The sequence below is a fragment of the Pelecanus crispus genome, chromosome 8 (assembly GCF_030463565.1).
Source record: "Pelecanus crispus isolate bPelCri1 chromosome 8, bPelCri1.pri, whole genome shotgun sequence".
Classification (NCBI taxonomy): Eukaryota; Metazoa; Chordata; class Aves; order Pelecaniformes; family Pelecanidae; genus Pelecanus; species Pelecanus crispus.
The window spans coordinates 18,542,900-18,556,802 of record NC_134650.1 but is presented as its reverse complement, the minus strand read 5'-3'; the positions used below and the strand labels follow the sequence as shown (position 1 = coordinate 18,556,802).

The following is a 13,903-nucleotide window of genomic DNA, read 5'->3' as shown; positions in this document are numbered from 1 at the left end:
CAAAGGCTGATCAATCAGCACTTTCACCAGTGAATCCTCTACTTGAGAAGATGAGGAATATGAGGGGAATTCTTTCAAAGCCGAGGAGATGCACTGACTATTATTTTGGATCTTTTCTGAGTTCTGATAGACATGTACTTGCCAGTACACCGGTTATATAAAATCTGGAGTAGGGAATAGCAGAGCTGAAATAATACTCCCACATAATTTATGTTGACTTGATAGTAGCATCCTCATAAAATGCTTTGCAGAAAACACCTGATAGGGATTTTAACATGAAGCAAGCACAAAGGAAAAGCAGCTGAAGTCAACTGATTTTCTTGTAGGCTTCTGTCATCTTTCCTCTTCCTTCTTGTGTGCAAAGCTAGAAGAAGGCATGTTAAATAAAGACGAGACTAGCAAAGTGGGTCAGACCCAATCGCTAATGCTGATCATTGCCAATGACTGAAACAGTGATCAGCAATTATAAACTAAACCTGGAAGATATAAAATACACAGAAGAGAGACAGACAAGCAATCAGTGTGAGAGGAGAAATTAAAAAAAAAACATGTTTACTATTTCATTGACCAAAACAGAACAGCAGGAGAAAGCCTGAGAAAGCAGGTGAAAAGATAACAACAAAAATCGTGACAAAGCAACAACAGAAATTATCTCCTAATAATGTGGCAAGCTATCATTGATTTAGAAATGAAGGGCAATGCAAGATGGAAACACTATTTTAAAACCTTGTAGCTATGTGAAACCTAGTTATTAAGAGCACAATAATGGCAAAACTTAGGAAGCAATCCACTTCCATAGTAACTGGAAAAATATGGCCAGTGGTGCAAATAAAGTACTATAATTTAATCATATTTCTCCCCTGTGTCAACTCAGTATCACTGTAGACTGAAGAATAATTTTTTGTACCATTCATATTAAATCCTAATGATAAAGCAATTGTCATTTTCCTAAGTTCTTTTTCAACATAGAGCCAGAGAGTCTATCCAAACAGCATGGCCAGAAAATAACTGCTTAAAAATAACTGCTATCCAGCTTCTCTTGTCTCAATTATAAATTGTTTGTTATGTACAATTCATTTTCTTTATTAGTATTATTTGAAAATTTACCTTGAATAGCTATGCCAAGCATAAAATAATACATGCTATACTGTATCAGAGTTAATTTGACAGCAGTACAAAAGCAACACCTAGAGAAAGACAAGAATGAGGAAAATAGAAGTTTCTATTTGAGATCTCTTGACTTTGCCAACAGTCTCTTTGTATGTATCTTTTCCTTCAGCATCTATCTAGAGCATGTTTTAAAGACTGCTTATCTCCCATTTAGGAATCAAAATATATTCTCAAAACTGTGTATTAGGTACACATTTATACTAAACTCTTTTGAAAATATGATGTTGGGCATGCTTTAAGAAACTTCATAGCTTGAAAACTAAGTGTACAAAAAGCTGTCATAATGGACTCTGATGTAAGTAACTTAGTTTGAAAGGTATTTTCAGTAATTTTCTGTATATAGTATCTTCTCACTTCAGTATACTCTCCTTTTTTGTTCATTCCAGCTAATTGTTTGCAGAGTAGAAATATTCTGAAGTAGAAAAAAAAAAAAAAGCTCACATGGTGTCTTTGCTGCTAGATCAAGTCTGGGAATAAGATACAAAGCTGAAATCTAATTAGCATACATAAATGTAATGACTTCATGTGGTTATATCATGATGCCATACACTAATAAAAACTCTCACAGCCTTCACTTTTGAAGGAAGTTTGAATTGACATCATGAAATTATGTCTCCATTCTTCCACCGATTTTTGTTTTTCACCTGTTGACACTAATTTACCCTTACTGTAATATTTGTACATATCATTTAGTCTTAATTTCTATATATCTAAGAATATTGCAGAGGTGACACTTTGGTAAACATATGTTCATGGGTGTTTCTAGGGCCTATTTCTAGAAATACTTTTATCATTTCACACATCAAAGGATTAAAATTGGGAGTTTACATGAAACTAATGGATAACACTGTGGATAACACTATCTCTGGTTCTTGTTTTTTTGGGTTGTGTATGTTTAAGTAGCTCTGTATTTTATTCATAATCTTACCATAAAACTTTAAAGCTATAATGTAGTATTTGGGCTTTACTTTTTCTTTCCCCCTGTTAAATAATCTTTCTGTATTTGAAATCCCTTCTCTATACCTGCATTATATTTTTATGTAATACAGGCACTTTTGATTTTTCAGATATTGTTGTTGAAAATATTTACCAAGTGAAGACATTTTGTCTGGAATATGTAATTTTTTTACTTTTAGGGAAGCCTAGCTTTTTCTGAAGCTAAAAATATGATCTGTAATTACAGGTACAGACAACTATGCATCTGCCTCCTGTCTAATTGCTGCTCACTTGAGCTTACTGCTTTACAGCCAAAACTATCAATACAGAAGAAGTTGCACTGAATCAGCAGTTTATGACTTTAAAATAAAGATCATTATGCAGCAATCGCATAATACACCAGCAGGGTTATTTTGTGATGTTGTTGTTTAAAAGTATGGAAATAACTGTTCAAAATAATGTTAAATATGAGAAAATAGTATGCATTTAATTTCCCGAAAATCTCTTAAGATATGAAGTGCTGGCCAAAGTTACTCATCAAAGGGGAACACAGAAGGATTGCTCAATCGCATTTACAACACCCAATGAGAATTATGAATACTGAATTTGTATTTTTAGTCCTTTCTGTAGTGACATATTTAGAACAGTTTATGTGGGTAATCGCTTCAATATTTTTTCACTCATTTGCATGTATGTTCTACAAAGTGGAAAATACTACTCATTGTCTTAATCCCCAAATATTTTACTAAAATTAAAATACCTGAAAGCATACAAAAAATATTTTATAACAGGCCACACAGCAAAGAACCTTAGAGATTTCCATAGGCAAGTCAAAGTTGTATCTGGAAAAATAATAGTTTATCTTACTGACTTTCTGAAAACATCAAACTAACAAGTTGTTTTTCTGTGTTGAGCTGTTCTCTCCACTGAAGACTTTGCTTTTAGTTCAGGAGACCTCATACTCTGGAAGCAGGAGCATCCTAGCAGTAGATACCAAGAACGATGAGATACTGTGCAGTGGGAGTGGGAAAGGGATATCTTGCAGCATGTTTTCCCTCTGCATTTTAGATAAAAAACTAAATGACTGCAGTCAAAACGTAATAGGCATCCATTGTGTACCACGACCACAATATGCAATAGCCTATCTTGCTGAGCGGATGATCTGCTGCAGTCACCACATAATTAAGTGTTTAGATTCTTGGTAAGCAGATAATTCCACAACATGGGTAACAACAAGCAACATGCAGAGTTAGTGCAGAATAAGCATCTTGTAGTATTTGGTGCTAGAAAGATGCAAGTGATTGAAAAGTAGGGTTACATCAGGCACAACCAGACTCAAACACCTACAGATGGAAGAGATGTTCTCTGCTAGGCTTATAACTGACATCGAAGCATTAAATGACTCAGTCAGACATATCAAGCCACAGCTGGAAGTGTAACTCTCCATGGAAGTAAATTTACAACCCACAGTGAAACAACTGCCTCTTATCTGCGTTATTCCATTTCCCCAGGAGTAACCTTATGCCATTTGCCCTATTACAAGTATTGACTTCCGTAGGGGTTGGGAAAGACAGCTAGGAAACAGAGTTACCTACATTTAATGGAAAGGAGATACAAATCTGAGAATACTAAGACACTGTGTACCAGATACCCCAGCAAGAAAAGCAGTAAATAAGATATCCTTTGCCTCTGAAAGGGACTTTATATTAACAGGGAAACTGCATTTCATCAAGGACATTTTTTAGTCTCATAGCAAAAACAAGCTGTCCAAGGACACATCTTACTACTATACGTGAGAGTAAAGCAAAGACTGAACGATGCAAACTGTTTGAACTTGTTATAATACTTCATTTATCCTTTTGTGCATGTATGCATAAAAGAATGTTTTCATTTGACATTTATACTTGTTGCTTAAAATATTTTTTCATATATTAAAATTACAAAGTTCTGCAATATGCCATAAGCCTATGTGTAAATGCTTTCTGACCCCCTCAAAATTCAAGCCCTTAAGAAAAAGAACTGCATTTCTGTCAAGTATGCCTAGACCAGTCAAAAGTTGCCAGAGGAAAATGAGATCAAAGAAAGGAGCTACTTGGACACAACAGATTAGCCTTCTAAATTCTGCCTTATTTGCACAAAATAAACTGCAACACTGTCATCCAACCTTAGTTACATAAATGAATCTTAACTCCCAATACATCTTTGAAAAACAAGAGTTTAAATTACCTAAACTACTTGTATTTTTTTTTTCTCCTAGGAATAAATAAATAAATGCCCCTTTTTATTTTCTGCAAGACAAATAATGAGTCAGGCAATGTTTTAAGCAAACTGTTAAAGCATAGCTGGTTAGAATAAATCTGAGTTTTCTTCTACATTTCTTATGAGACCAGAACAACTTCATATCAATAATCAAAGAATTAAAGTTAAGGAGGATTTTATTTCCTGTTTTTGTGATTAAAATGGTATTCTTGATTTTAAAATCTCATCACAAGTGTTATAAATTGAACACAATATTACAGCACCACCTGGAGTGAAGGATAACACATTGTCTTATCAACTGAATTTATGTACCTTGCATACAGTCAGATCCATTAGTGTCTGTGAATAGTCACAATACCCACTAACATCAATACATATATCACAGCATCAAATATTTCTAAAATATGAAAATACAACAAGCTTTCCTTTCCATCAACAGACAGATGGAAGACTGAGAAGCAGTTCTAATATTTGAATTAATTTGGGTTTTTTCTCCCTTCCAACTTGAGATATTCTATGGTTCTATGAAATCTAGTGAGTTGGTAGTAGCAACACAGTTTGTAGCACCTCTCCCACACTTAAGCTTCTTGCTACCTTCTGCCAACGGTGTGTTGAAACTAGTGTAGAAAACATGTTTTTCAGAGTTGTGTTTAACCGAGCCATTCACAGATGATCTATGAAACAAAACAGGTCTGGAATCCCTACTGTCCCTTTCTTAAAAAGAAATCCCTACAGTCCCTTGCTAGGTGACAAAAAGGAACTTATTCTGCCTCATTTTGCTGGTTGGCAAGGACCTAATGATACCAACAGAATCTATAGTTTCTGGCAGTCTGAGAAATGGTGAGGTACTTGTGGATGCAGGTGGCACTGATTTGAAGCTATAATGAGATTTTGCTGAATTAATAATGCTGCTACAACATGTGAGCAACATGAGAACCTGGTCTTGAGGGTGTTACAAAGCAGTTCATCAGCAAATAAGCAGCTATTCTTAGTATGTATAATGAAAGAGAATTGGCAACATTTCCAACTGTTTTGCCAAATACCTGCAGTGCTAAACCTTTCAAGTTAGACTTAAAAAGGGCTGGGGAACACTTGACTCTGACAGATGTCTGAAAACACTCAGATATACAGGTAATGCAAAGATATTTTAGAAAAAGCCTAACTACTGGTGTTAGAAAATACCCTACAGTGTTATCTCAGAGTTTTTCAGCAAATAGGATCTGACCTTGAAATGTACTTGTGAAAAAACATTTCCTTTTATTTTTAAATACCTAAATATAATGTCAACAAGGTTCAAAAAACAACTCAAATGGACACACAAAAGATGAAAGTGCTTACTAAGCCACTTTAGACTGGACATCAACCAAAACTGACTCCAGGTACTAATTACGATAAGATCAAGTACTTTCAAACTCTATCTGAGCAATTACCATTTCAAAGCCCAGATGAACAGAAGGAAGGGATGTGAATACTTCCCTTTAGTTGCTAAACCCCCTAACCATTTCTTTTATTCAGTGAATCTGACTCCCTATGCACTTCATGTTGACAATAAGGTACAGAATTTCCTGGGAGGAATTATGTGCCTTTAAATTAAAATTATGAACAGCTGAGAGATAAGCAGACTACATGGTATTACCTAAACCAGCAAAGCATTTCCCCACAAATGCCATGTACCTAGGAATTACTGCTTTTAATAAGCTAACAGCCAACAGTCTAAGTACCATAAGTGGAATAAAGTGCACATACAAGCAGTAGCAACTAGTAAGAAGTGTGCAGTAAGCAACCTTCATTAAAACAAAAGTTAATTAAATCTACCATGGAGGATCACAAAAATAACTCAGATATTATATCCTCATGACCTCAACGAGAATTTTACTATTTCCCAAAGCGTTCTGTCCCATCTAGCATGCCACAAAAAGTGTTCTTCCCATCTTGCTGTTAATGAAAGAAGGGAAAGAGCCAGGAAAAAGAAAATAGTTTATTCCACTTTTTGATTCTCAGTTGCTAATAGAATACTCCCAGTCCAGTGAGATCAGTACACACAGCTTCTGCCTCCTTCAAAGAGGCTTTGGGAATCAGAACATGCTTTGAGAGCAAACAGCACATTATTTGTAATAGTGATTTAAAATAATTTGAGTTAAATCATTCCTTCCTGATACAGGCAAAGCTTGACTAAGTAAGTTTAGTCAATTAGGCTTCTGGACACCAACATGTCCATTCTCCCTTCCTTTGGACAGAGGCGTCTCCCTTCCCAGATGGCACGCTCTCTGCACGCGTGGGCCCCCTGCCCAGTGCTCCCTCTCTCTCATTAAAAAAAACCTTAAAATTCCTCAGGACCTTCTAAGGAAGTCATCCTCTTATTCTTTTCCCCTTATCTATGCCAGACATCTAACATTCAGTAGAAATATCCCTGATACCATGCATGCACTCTCTGTCTGTATTTATGTATAAGAGTAATTAGTGTCCTGTTCATTAGGAACACCTTTTACCCACAAACAGGACGGAACTTGCAGTACTAGTTAAGCTTTTCCCATTCCTCTGCCTCTATGTAAACATAATCTGATTTTACATTTCTGTACTGCAGTATATCCTACAGCAAAATTCCTCCAATGCCCACTTTCTCTGTGTCCTGGTTTCGGCTGGGATAGAGTTAATTTTCTTCCTAGTAGCTGGTATAGTGCTGTGTATTAAATTTAGGATGAGAATAATGTTGATAACACACTGATGGCTTAGTTGTTGCTGAGCAGCGTTACACTAAGTCAAGGACTTTTCAGGTTCTCATACTGACCTGCGAGCGAGGAGGCTGGAGGGGCACAAGAAGCTGGGGCAGGACACAGCAATTGCATTATGCATCACTTGTTTTGTCCTTTTCTGTCCTATTAATTTTTTTTATCTCAACCCACGAGTTTTAACTTTTTTCCAATTCTCTCCCCCATCCCACTGGGGGGTTGGGGGGGGGGGGACGGGGGGGGCGAACGGCTGTGTGGTGTTTAGCTGCCTGCTGGGTTAAACCATGCCAGACAAGACTCGCCTCCAGAGGCTGAGGGCTTGTGACCCTTTTCCAATCACTTTGTGAATGCCCCCTTCCCTAGAAAGGGATTCCATCTGCTGATAAAAGAATATACAAAACAAGTGATGCACAATGCAATTGCTCACCACCTGCTGCCCGATGCCCAGCCAGTTCCCAAGCAGCGGCCCCATCCCCCTGGCCAATCTCCCCCAGTTTTTGTTCAGCATGACGTCATATGGTGTGGAATATCCTTTTGGCCAGTTTGGGTCAGCTGTCCTGGCTGTGTCCCCTCCCAGCTTCCTGTGCCCCTCCAGCCTCCTCGCTGGCAGGGCAGTATAAGCAGCTGAAAAATCCTTAACTTAGTGTAACACTGCTCAGCAACAACTGAAACATCAGCACATTATCAGTATTATTCTCATCCTAATTTTAATACACAGCACTATACCAGCTACCAGGGAGAAAATTAACTCTATCCCAGCTGAAACGAGGACACCCTGCTAGGTACAAAACACAAGAGATCATCTTGGGGGAGACTGTCAGGCAGACTGTCATTTGTTGAATGCCCACAGCGAAGAACTGCCAACTACATTCTGCCGTTGGCTATACACAATAGATATGCTTTACAGCCTGTAAATAATATTTTTGCACATTCAGAAAGGGGAGACTCTTAAGGTAAAATACGTCCTTCAGGGTGTAAAAAGGCCTGCATGTAGCCTCCTACTCAGAAAAGGTGAATTAAGACTGCAAAACCTTAGCGTGCTAACACTTTTTGTGGGTTTTATTTATTTATTTTCTTCTCTCATTGTTATTATAAAAGACCCCAGCCTGACTCCTTGTGACTATTTTCTTTGCTACTACTCTAGTTTGGAGCAAAGCATGTTAACAAGACAGATCTAGAAATCTAAATTATTCTTCAATTTATTTCATAGAACACCCACCCCCTCAAAAAAAAACCCAAACAAACAGAAAAAACAAAACCAGATTTCTCTAAAGACTCAGAACAAAAATCCCCCCTCCTAGTTGTTGATATAAAATAAGACATGAAAGTGAGATCAATAACTTATTTCCTTATGTAATCTTGGGAACAGCAACATAATCAAATGTATAAACAGTGCCAAATCAATTCAGGTAAGCAATGTGTTTACAGAAGCACTGTTAAATAGCTTCTAAACTTTTTTTTTTTTTTAATGCCGACTTTTTTCTTTAAATGTTTTCATTCGACTTGTCCAATGCAGGATAAGGTTTAGAGCAACAAAGCTTACCTGGATCAAATTATCCCACAAAGTTCAGTCTTTAGGAGGCATTATCAGCAGATGTACAGTACCACAAAGGAATTTCTATTGTCAGTAACTGAGCAATAGATACCACCAGGTGAACGCCCAAGCCCCAAAGGCATGTTCTCTGAACAAGGATTGACACTTCCCCCGCCCCCATAGAATTAAAGAAATCCTACACTTGTGAATAATGCAGATGTTAACAGCATTTCCTAGATAAACAGTTTAACATATGAAAGGGTTGATATGTTTATATACAATAGACGACTGTTAGGTTACTTTAGTGCTAAGCTGATACTTTTTAAGAGTAATCCCTGCTACATTAAACATAATTACAAATTGCAGCAGCAGCAACATTAAGAGCATGCACTGAATTAGATTTTACCTTTATAGGCCAAAGACTGGCTCAGATAGAAAAACAAGTGGGATGAAACCACTATCATTTACAAAATCTTACCTGGAATGAACACATCCACCAGCATATACGTATCTGCCCACCTCAGAAGAGGGGTTAGCAATCTCTTTGCATGAACATTAGTGTACATGACCGACAAAAAGTGAGGTTTAGGCACCTGAGCCCTCACTGCCATCATCATTACCCACTAGAACCATAATCCTCGCTTTGAATCATGGAACACATGAAAGGAAAACCTTTTCATTTAACATCATTCCATTCAAATCCTAGATGAAAATGTATCCAATATCAAAATTAGATATCATAATGTTGTAAATTTTCTTAGCAAATCTTTTCCTCAAGACCAAACACTCCCAGGAGATTATCAACTTTATTAAGTATCCTCTGTTCTCGCCTTTTCAATACTATAAAACTGGAAGAGTAATACTACATAACTGTGACATTTCAAATAAACAGCATCTGTGGACTTTTAAGTTAATTGGAACCTATGCATCTTTGAGACTTAATTCTTAGACTAGTCTCTCTGTGACTTCTAGAACACTCAATGTTACTGCCATTTCTACAAAACTAAAATAATTATAGTACAGGTGATAAAAATCCACCTTGCCAACAGAAGTCTTGCTCAAAAAAAAGAAAGCATATTCACTTTATAATCCAATCCAGTATACAAACTCAAAGTGTTTCTTGGTAACACCCAAATAAATAAAAAAATGTAAATCAACTGATTTTTTTTCCCCAAATCCAGATCCCTTTCAGTGAGATTTTTAGCCATGACTTCCACTAAATACGAAGAGGAGGAAATCCAGCAAATAAAAGAAAATCCACAAGGTAAGGTGGTCACATGCTCACAGCTACTTTTTTGTTCAATTTCTTCTACGTTTGCAGGTGCTTGTAAAACCTCAATGTGTTCAAATTTTAAGGAAACTCTTCCTCACCTACCAGTTCCACAAATAAACAAGTTGAACCAACTAACTTTGTTTAGAGCAGCCTTGTGTTTTACTTTGCGTACTCAGTTCAACTCTCCCTTGCTTTCCTCTCTTATAGACTAGAGAAGCAAAAAGAAAAAGTCAGTACCTCAGAATGGCTAGGAACAATTATTAGGAAATAAATCCTCACAGAGCCCATCCTGTACCCTGTATACTAGCCTTTCCTTGTTGCCAAAAACATTAATTTCTAACTGATGCCTATAATAAACAACAAAACTCACACCTCAAGGGAAGAACATTTCCTTCCTCTTCAAACAAGCAGTATTTCAAAGATCACTTCCCTTTTCTTTCCAATTCAGTATCACATGATATGGAAATGATAAATTAAAAAGAGCTCATGTGGCAGCAAAATCTGTATGACGTGAAATTTCACTTATGCTACTTGCAATCCTAACACCAATATAACAGTGGTCCTGCGGCTTAACAGAGATCAAGCAATACTTTGTTGATCCCACCATAATTTATGGTGACACCAAAACAGACAGACTATAGCTGTGGGTAAAGGTGTACAATCTGCACAGTTTATGTCCACAAGATATTTCCTTCAGTCACTTTTATGAGAGTGCTCAAAGATTTCTTTCTAATAGCAAGCTCTCGTAGAGCAAACAACAGGGAGCATAATAAATTTGATTACACAAACTTCTGCTTAGATGCCATCTTGATCTACAGAGGCAATATACCTGAGTTTGAAGTAATCAATCATGATGAAACCCCAAGTGATCTGTAGTGCAGCAATACATTTCTTCAATGATATGAGCTACAGTAAGCACCGTGGATCCAACCTCCTCCTACAAATAGTGTGTTGTGCTCAAAGATTTGGTCTTTATCATCAGACCTTTTAGCAATCCAAGCAACCATATCATTTTGGAAAGAAAATTGTATTTAATAACTCTTGCATCACAATGAACATGTTGATGTATTAGCGAGGACATTCTAACCCTGTGCAGAAATTGTACATTTAAGATTCAACAGGCCTTTTACAGTTTGGCTTCTGTTGACTGTCAACATGGAGACCAACTATGTACTTCCACTTTACTGTTGAATACATTTTTTTCCCCCCTTTCCATTGTAAGTGGACTTAAAGCACAGGCAGCTAGCTATTTGATGTACTGTCAGAAAATTATTTCAGATTATGACCTTCTTGGCATTCACCAAACTGGAATGATATAATCATCTTAGACTGCACAGCAAAACTTTTTGCAAGATATGAAATGAGTTCACTTTTCACAAGCACATAGAACATGAGCACTGATCCTCCAGCCCCACTTTACCTGTTCTGCACCATGCTCATTGCCATCCAGTCTGAAGGGTAAACATTCTTTCCAATGAGATCTTTGAACATTATGAATGTTTCCATCAAGAAGTCCTACAACAACAAAATACAGTAAGTCTGTGACTGGGTAACATGAAGTTTAAGCGTTCCTGCTGTGATTAAAGAAATGAGATGGAGGGCGCCACTTTGCTCCCAGTTAATTCAATAGAAAAAACCCTGGTGATATCAGTAAGCCCAAGACTGGAACTGAAGTCCTGTAAAACAGCAGTCTCAGATTCCAAATGAAAGCTAAAAGTCATTTCATTGGGCTCTTAACAAAAGATAAGTCATAAATGAATGGAAAGAAAAAGTTATAGTACTTTGGAGTAAAGCTGTTGAATTTTTTATTAATTAGCAAAACCAGTATCACTATGCATAAAGAATTAATAGATTTGAAAAATACAGAATTTTTTATTTAGCCCATTTAGTTCAAATTTAGTATCTAAATTAAAAATTGAAGGCACTGACAGAAAGTTTTCAAACAAAACAAACGTTATTTCTTTTCCTAGAAGTATTTAGAGATCACTGTATAATGAACTTAAATAAACCGAACATAATCATTTCAGGTCTATTTCACATATATGCAGTTTTACCCTTGAAATTTTAAAGCAAGTCACCTAGGAGTCTGTGAGACTAGCAAGCTGAAACATCTTCATATATTACCAAAACCTCACAAGCAACTCTCAGTGAAGTTTGTACTCTTTTTTGACATATTACTTACAGAGAACCAAACGAACAATAGCTCTTGGCAGCATTATTTGAAACGAAATCTTTGTCATCTTCACTAACATATAATATGGAAAAAAAATGAGAAGACAACAAACCAATGCTTTTACAAATAGCAAAACCCATTGAATATATTGATGTCTTCCCTTTTTAATTCCTTTTTCCTCTGCAGAACCATTGAAGTAGTTTAAGGATTACTAAAACTTCTAGGACCAAGTACCCAATCTGCTTGGAAGCTGAAATTATGTTAAAATACTGTTACATTTTCAAGTAAACTAAAGCACATGAAGAATTGCAAAAGCTACCCAAGATTTGATCCATTAGCATTTCAGTTATGGCACCACTCTGACTTTAAGAAAGAAAATAAAATGGACTTATCTTGCAAACTGAAAATACTACCTCCATGGATAAACTGTAGATGGTGTAATCAAAACCTTTGCCAATACCCAGACTTATTTCAGAGTCATGTCAGGAGTATAAGAGGACAGACATAGGACTACTGAAACCTTCTAGAACATAGTGACCACTGGTACAAACTAGAATGTACCCCAAGTATCATTAAATTATGCCAGAAACAAGTGGCATAAAACAATGTGTTGCAATAATAAGGCATTTACTGCATTTAGCATATAATATTATCTGGACCAGGAGTAGACTCAATAGTGAAGATGAAAAGTGGAAATGGATCACCATGTGCAAAGTGGGGAAGGAGGGGTCAATTAGCTGAGGGTTGGTTTTGTTATTGTTTTGTTGTGTTTGCATTTTTTTTCCTCATCAGAACAGTATAACACAAAGATCCCACTATTTATTCTTGATTATTACATTACCACCTGTGTGCTAGGGTCAACAGTGACATTTATATCCTTCCAAATTTCTGATAACAGTATTGTCCAAGGTCACCATTAGAAGAGGGAGGCAACACAGTAACATAGAGGCAGAAAACACACAGAAACAGACTTAATTCTAGTAAGAATCAGACAAGATACTCCAAAACAATACTACTGATTTTTCACAGGAAATAAAATACTTATAATTCTAAGTCACCTCCATGATTGTTTTGTACTCACCACTAGTTCTGAACTTGTCTGAAAAGTTTCAATGTAAACTGAATAATGCTGGTTGCTCATCTGATTTAAGATCGCTGTCATGCATGCCACAAAATTACTCTGAAAGAAAACCAGACAGAAATCAACACATGCAGATTACTTGAGATATCAGATTGTATTCTTTCTAAAGTTGAATTACTCTAAATGCCTAATAAATCCTTTTATGTTTGTAAAAATAAAATAATATTCAAGCCTTTGCAAGCCCAGATGAAAGAAACATACTAAGAACTCAAAAAGGATCATTAAAAGCTACCCTGACAAGGGGTAGGCTCTGATAAGAAAGCTGTATCATTTATGAAACACTGCACAGAAACACACATTGTGACAAGAAAACTTTAAATATAAAGTACAACTCAATATTACCTTAAGACTCCTAAAAGGCATGTGATGTTGCCTGGGATTCTTCCATTAGAAATTCATAGGAAGAAAATACATCAGCATCAAAATTTTCTAATCATTCTAGAAACATAGCCTATTCACAGGAAGAAATATTGCAAGAAGGGATATTTTTTACATTCTCCAGACATTTAAGTAGCTATTTCAGAACTCTGTAAAACTTCTATAGAATACTGTTACTTTAATTTCTCAAAACTTTTCAAACTTCCTCAAAAAGAAATATTTTATTTTTCTCAATTCCTAAAGCAGAAATGCTGAAAGATCTAAAATTATTTATAATCCTAGGTTTTCACTGTAATTTACAGAAAGTCAC

The 13,903-nt window shown here is 36.2% G+C and overlaps 1 protein-coding gene across 1 annotated transcript in view; it reads right to left on the bottom strand.

Moving 5' to 3' along the window:
- Positions 1–13,903, bottom strand: part of DOCK2 (dedicator of cytokinesis 2) — a 205,208-nt gene that overhangs the window by 65,150 nt on the left and 126,155 nt on the right. The window contains exons 28-29 of the mRNA XM_075715815.1: positions 13,156–13,254; positions 11,322–11,416 (exon numbers count right to left, since the gene is read on the bottom strand). Of these exons, the coding sequence (XP_075571930.1) occupies positions 11,322–11,416; positions 13,156–13,254 (194 nt within the window). The remainder of the gene's footprint in view (positions 1–11,321; positions 11,417–13,155; positions 13,255–13,903) is intronic.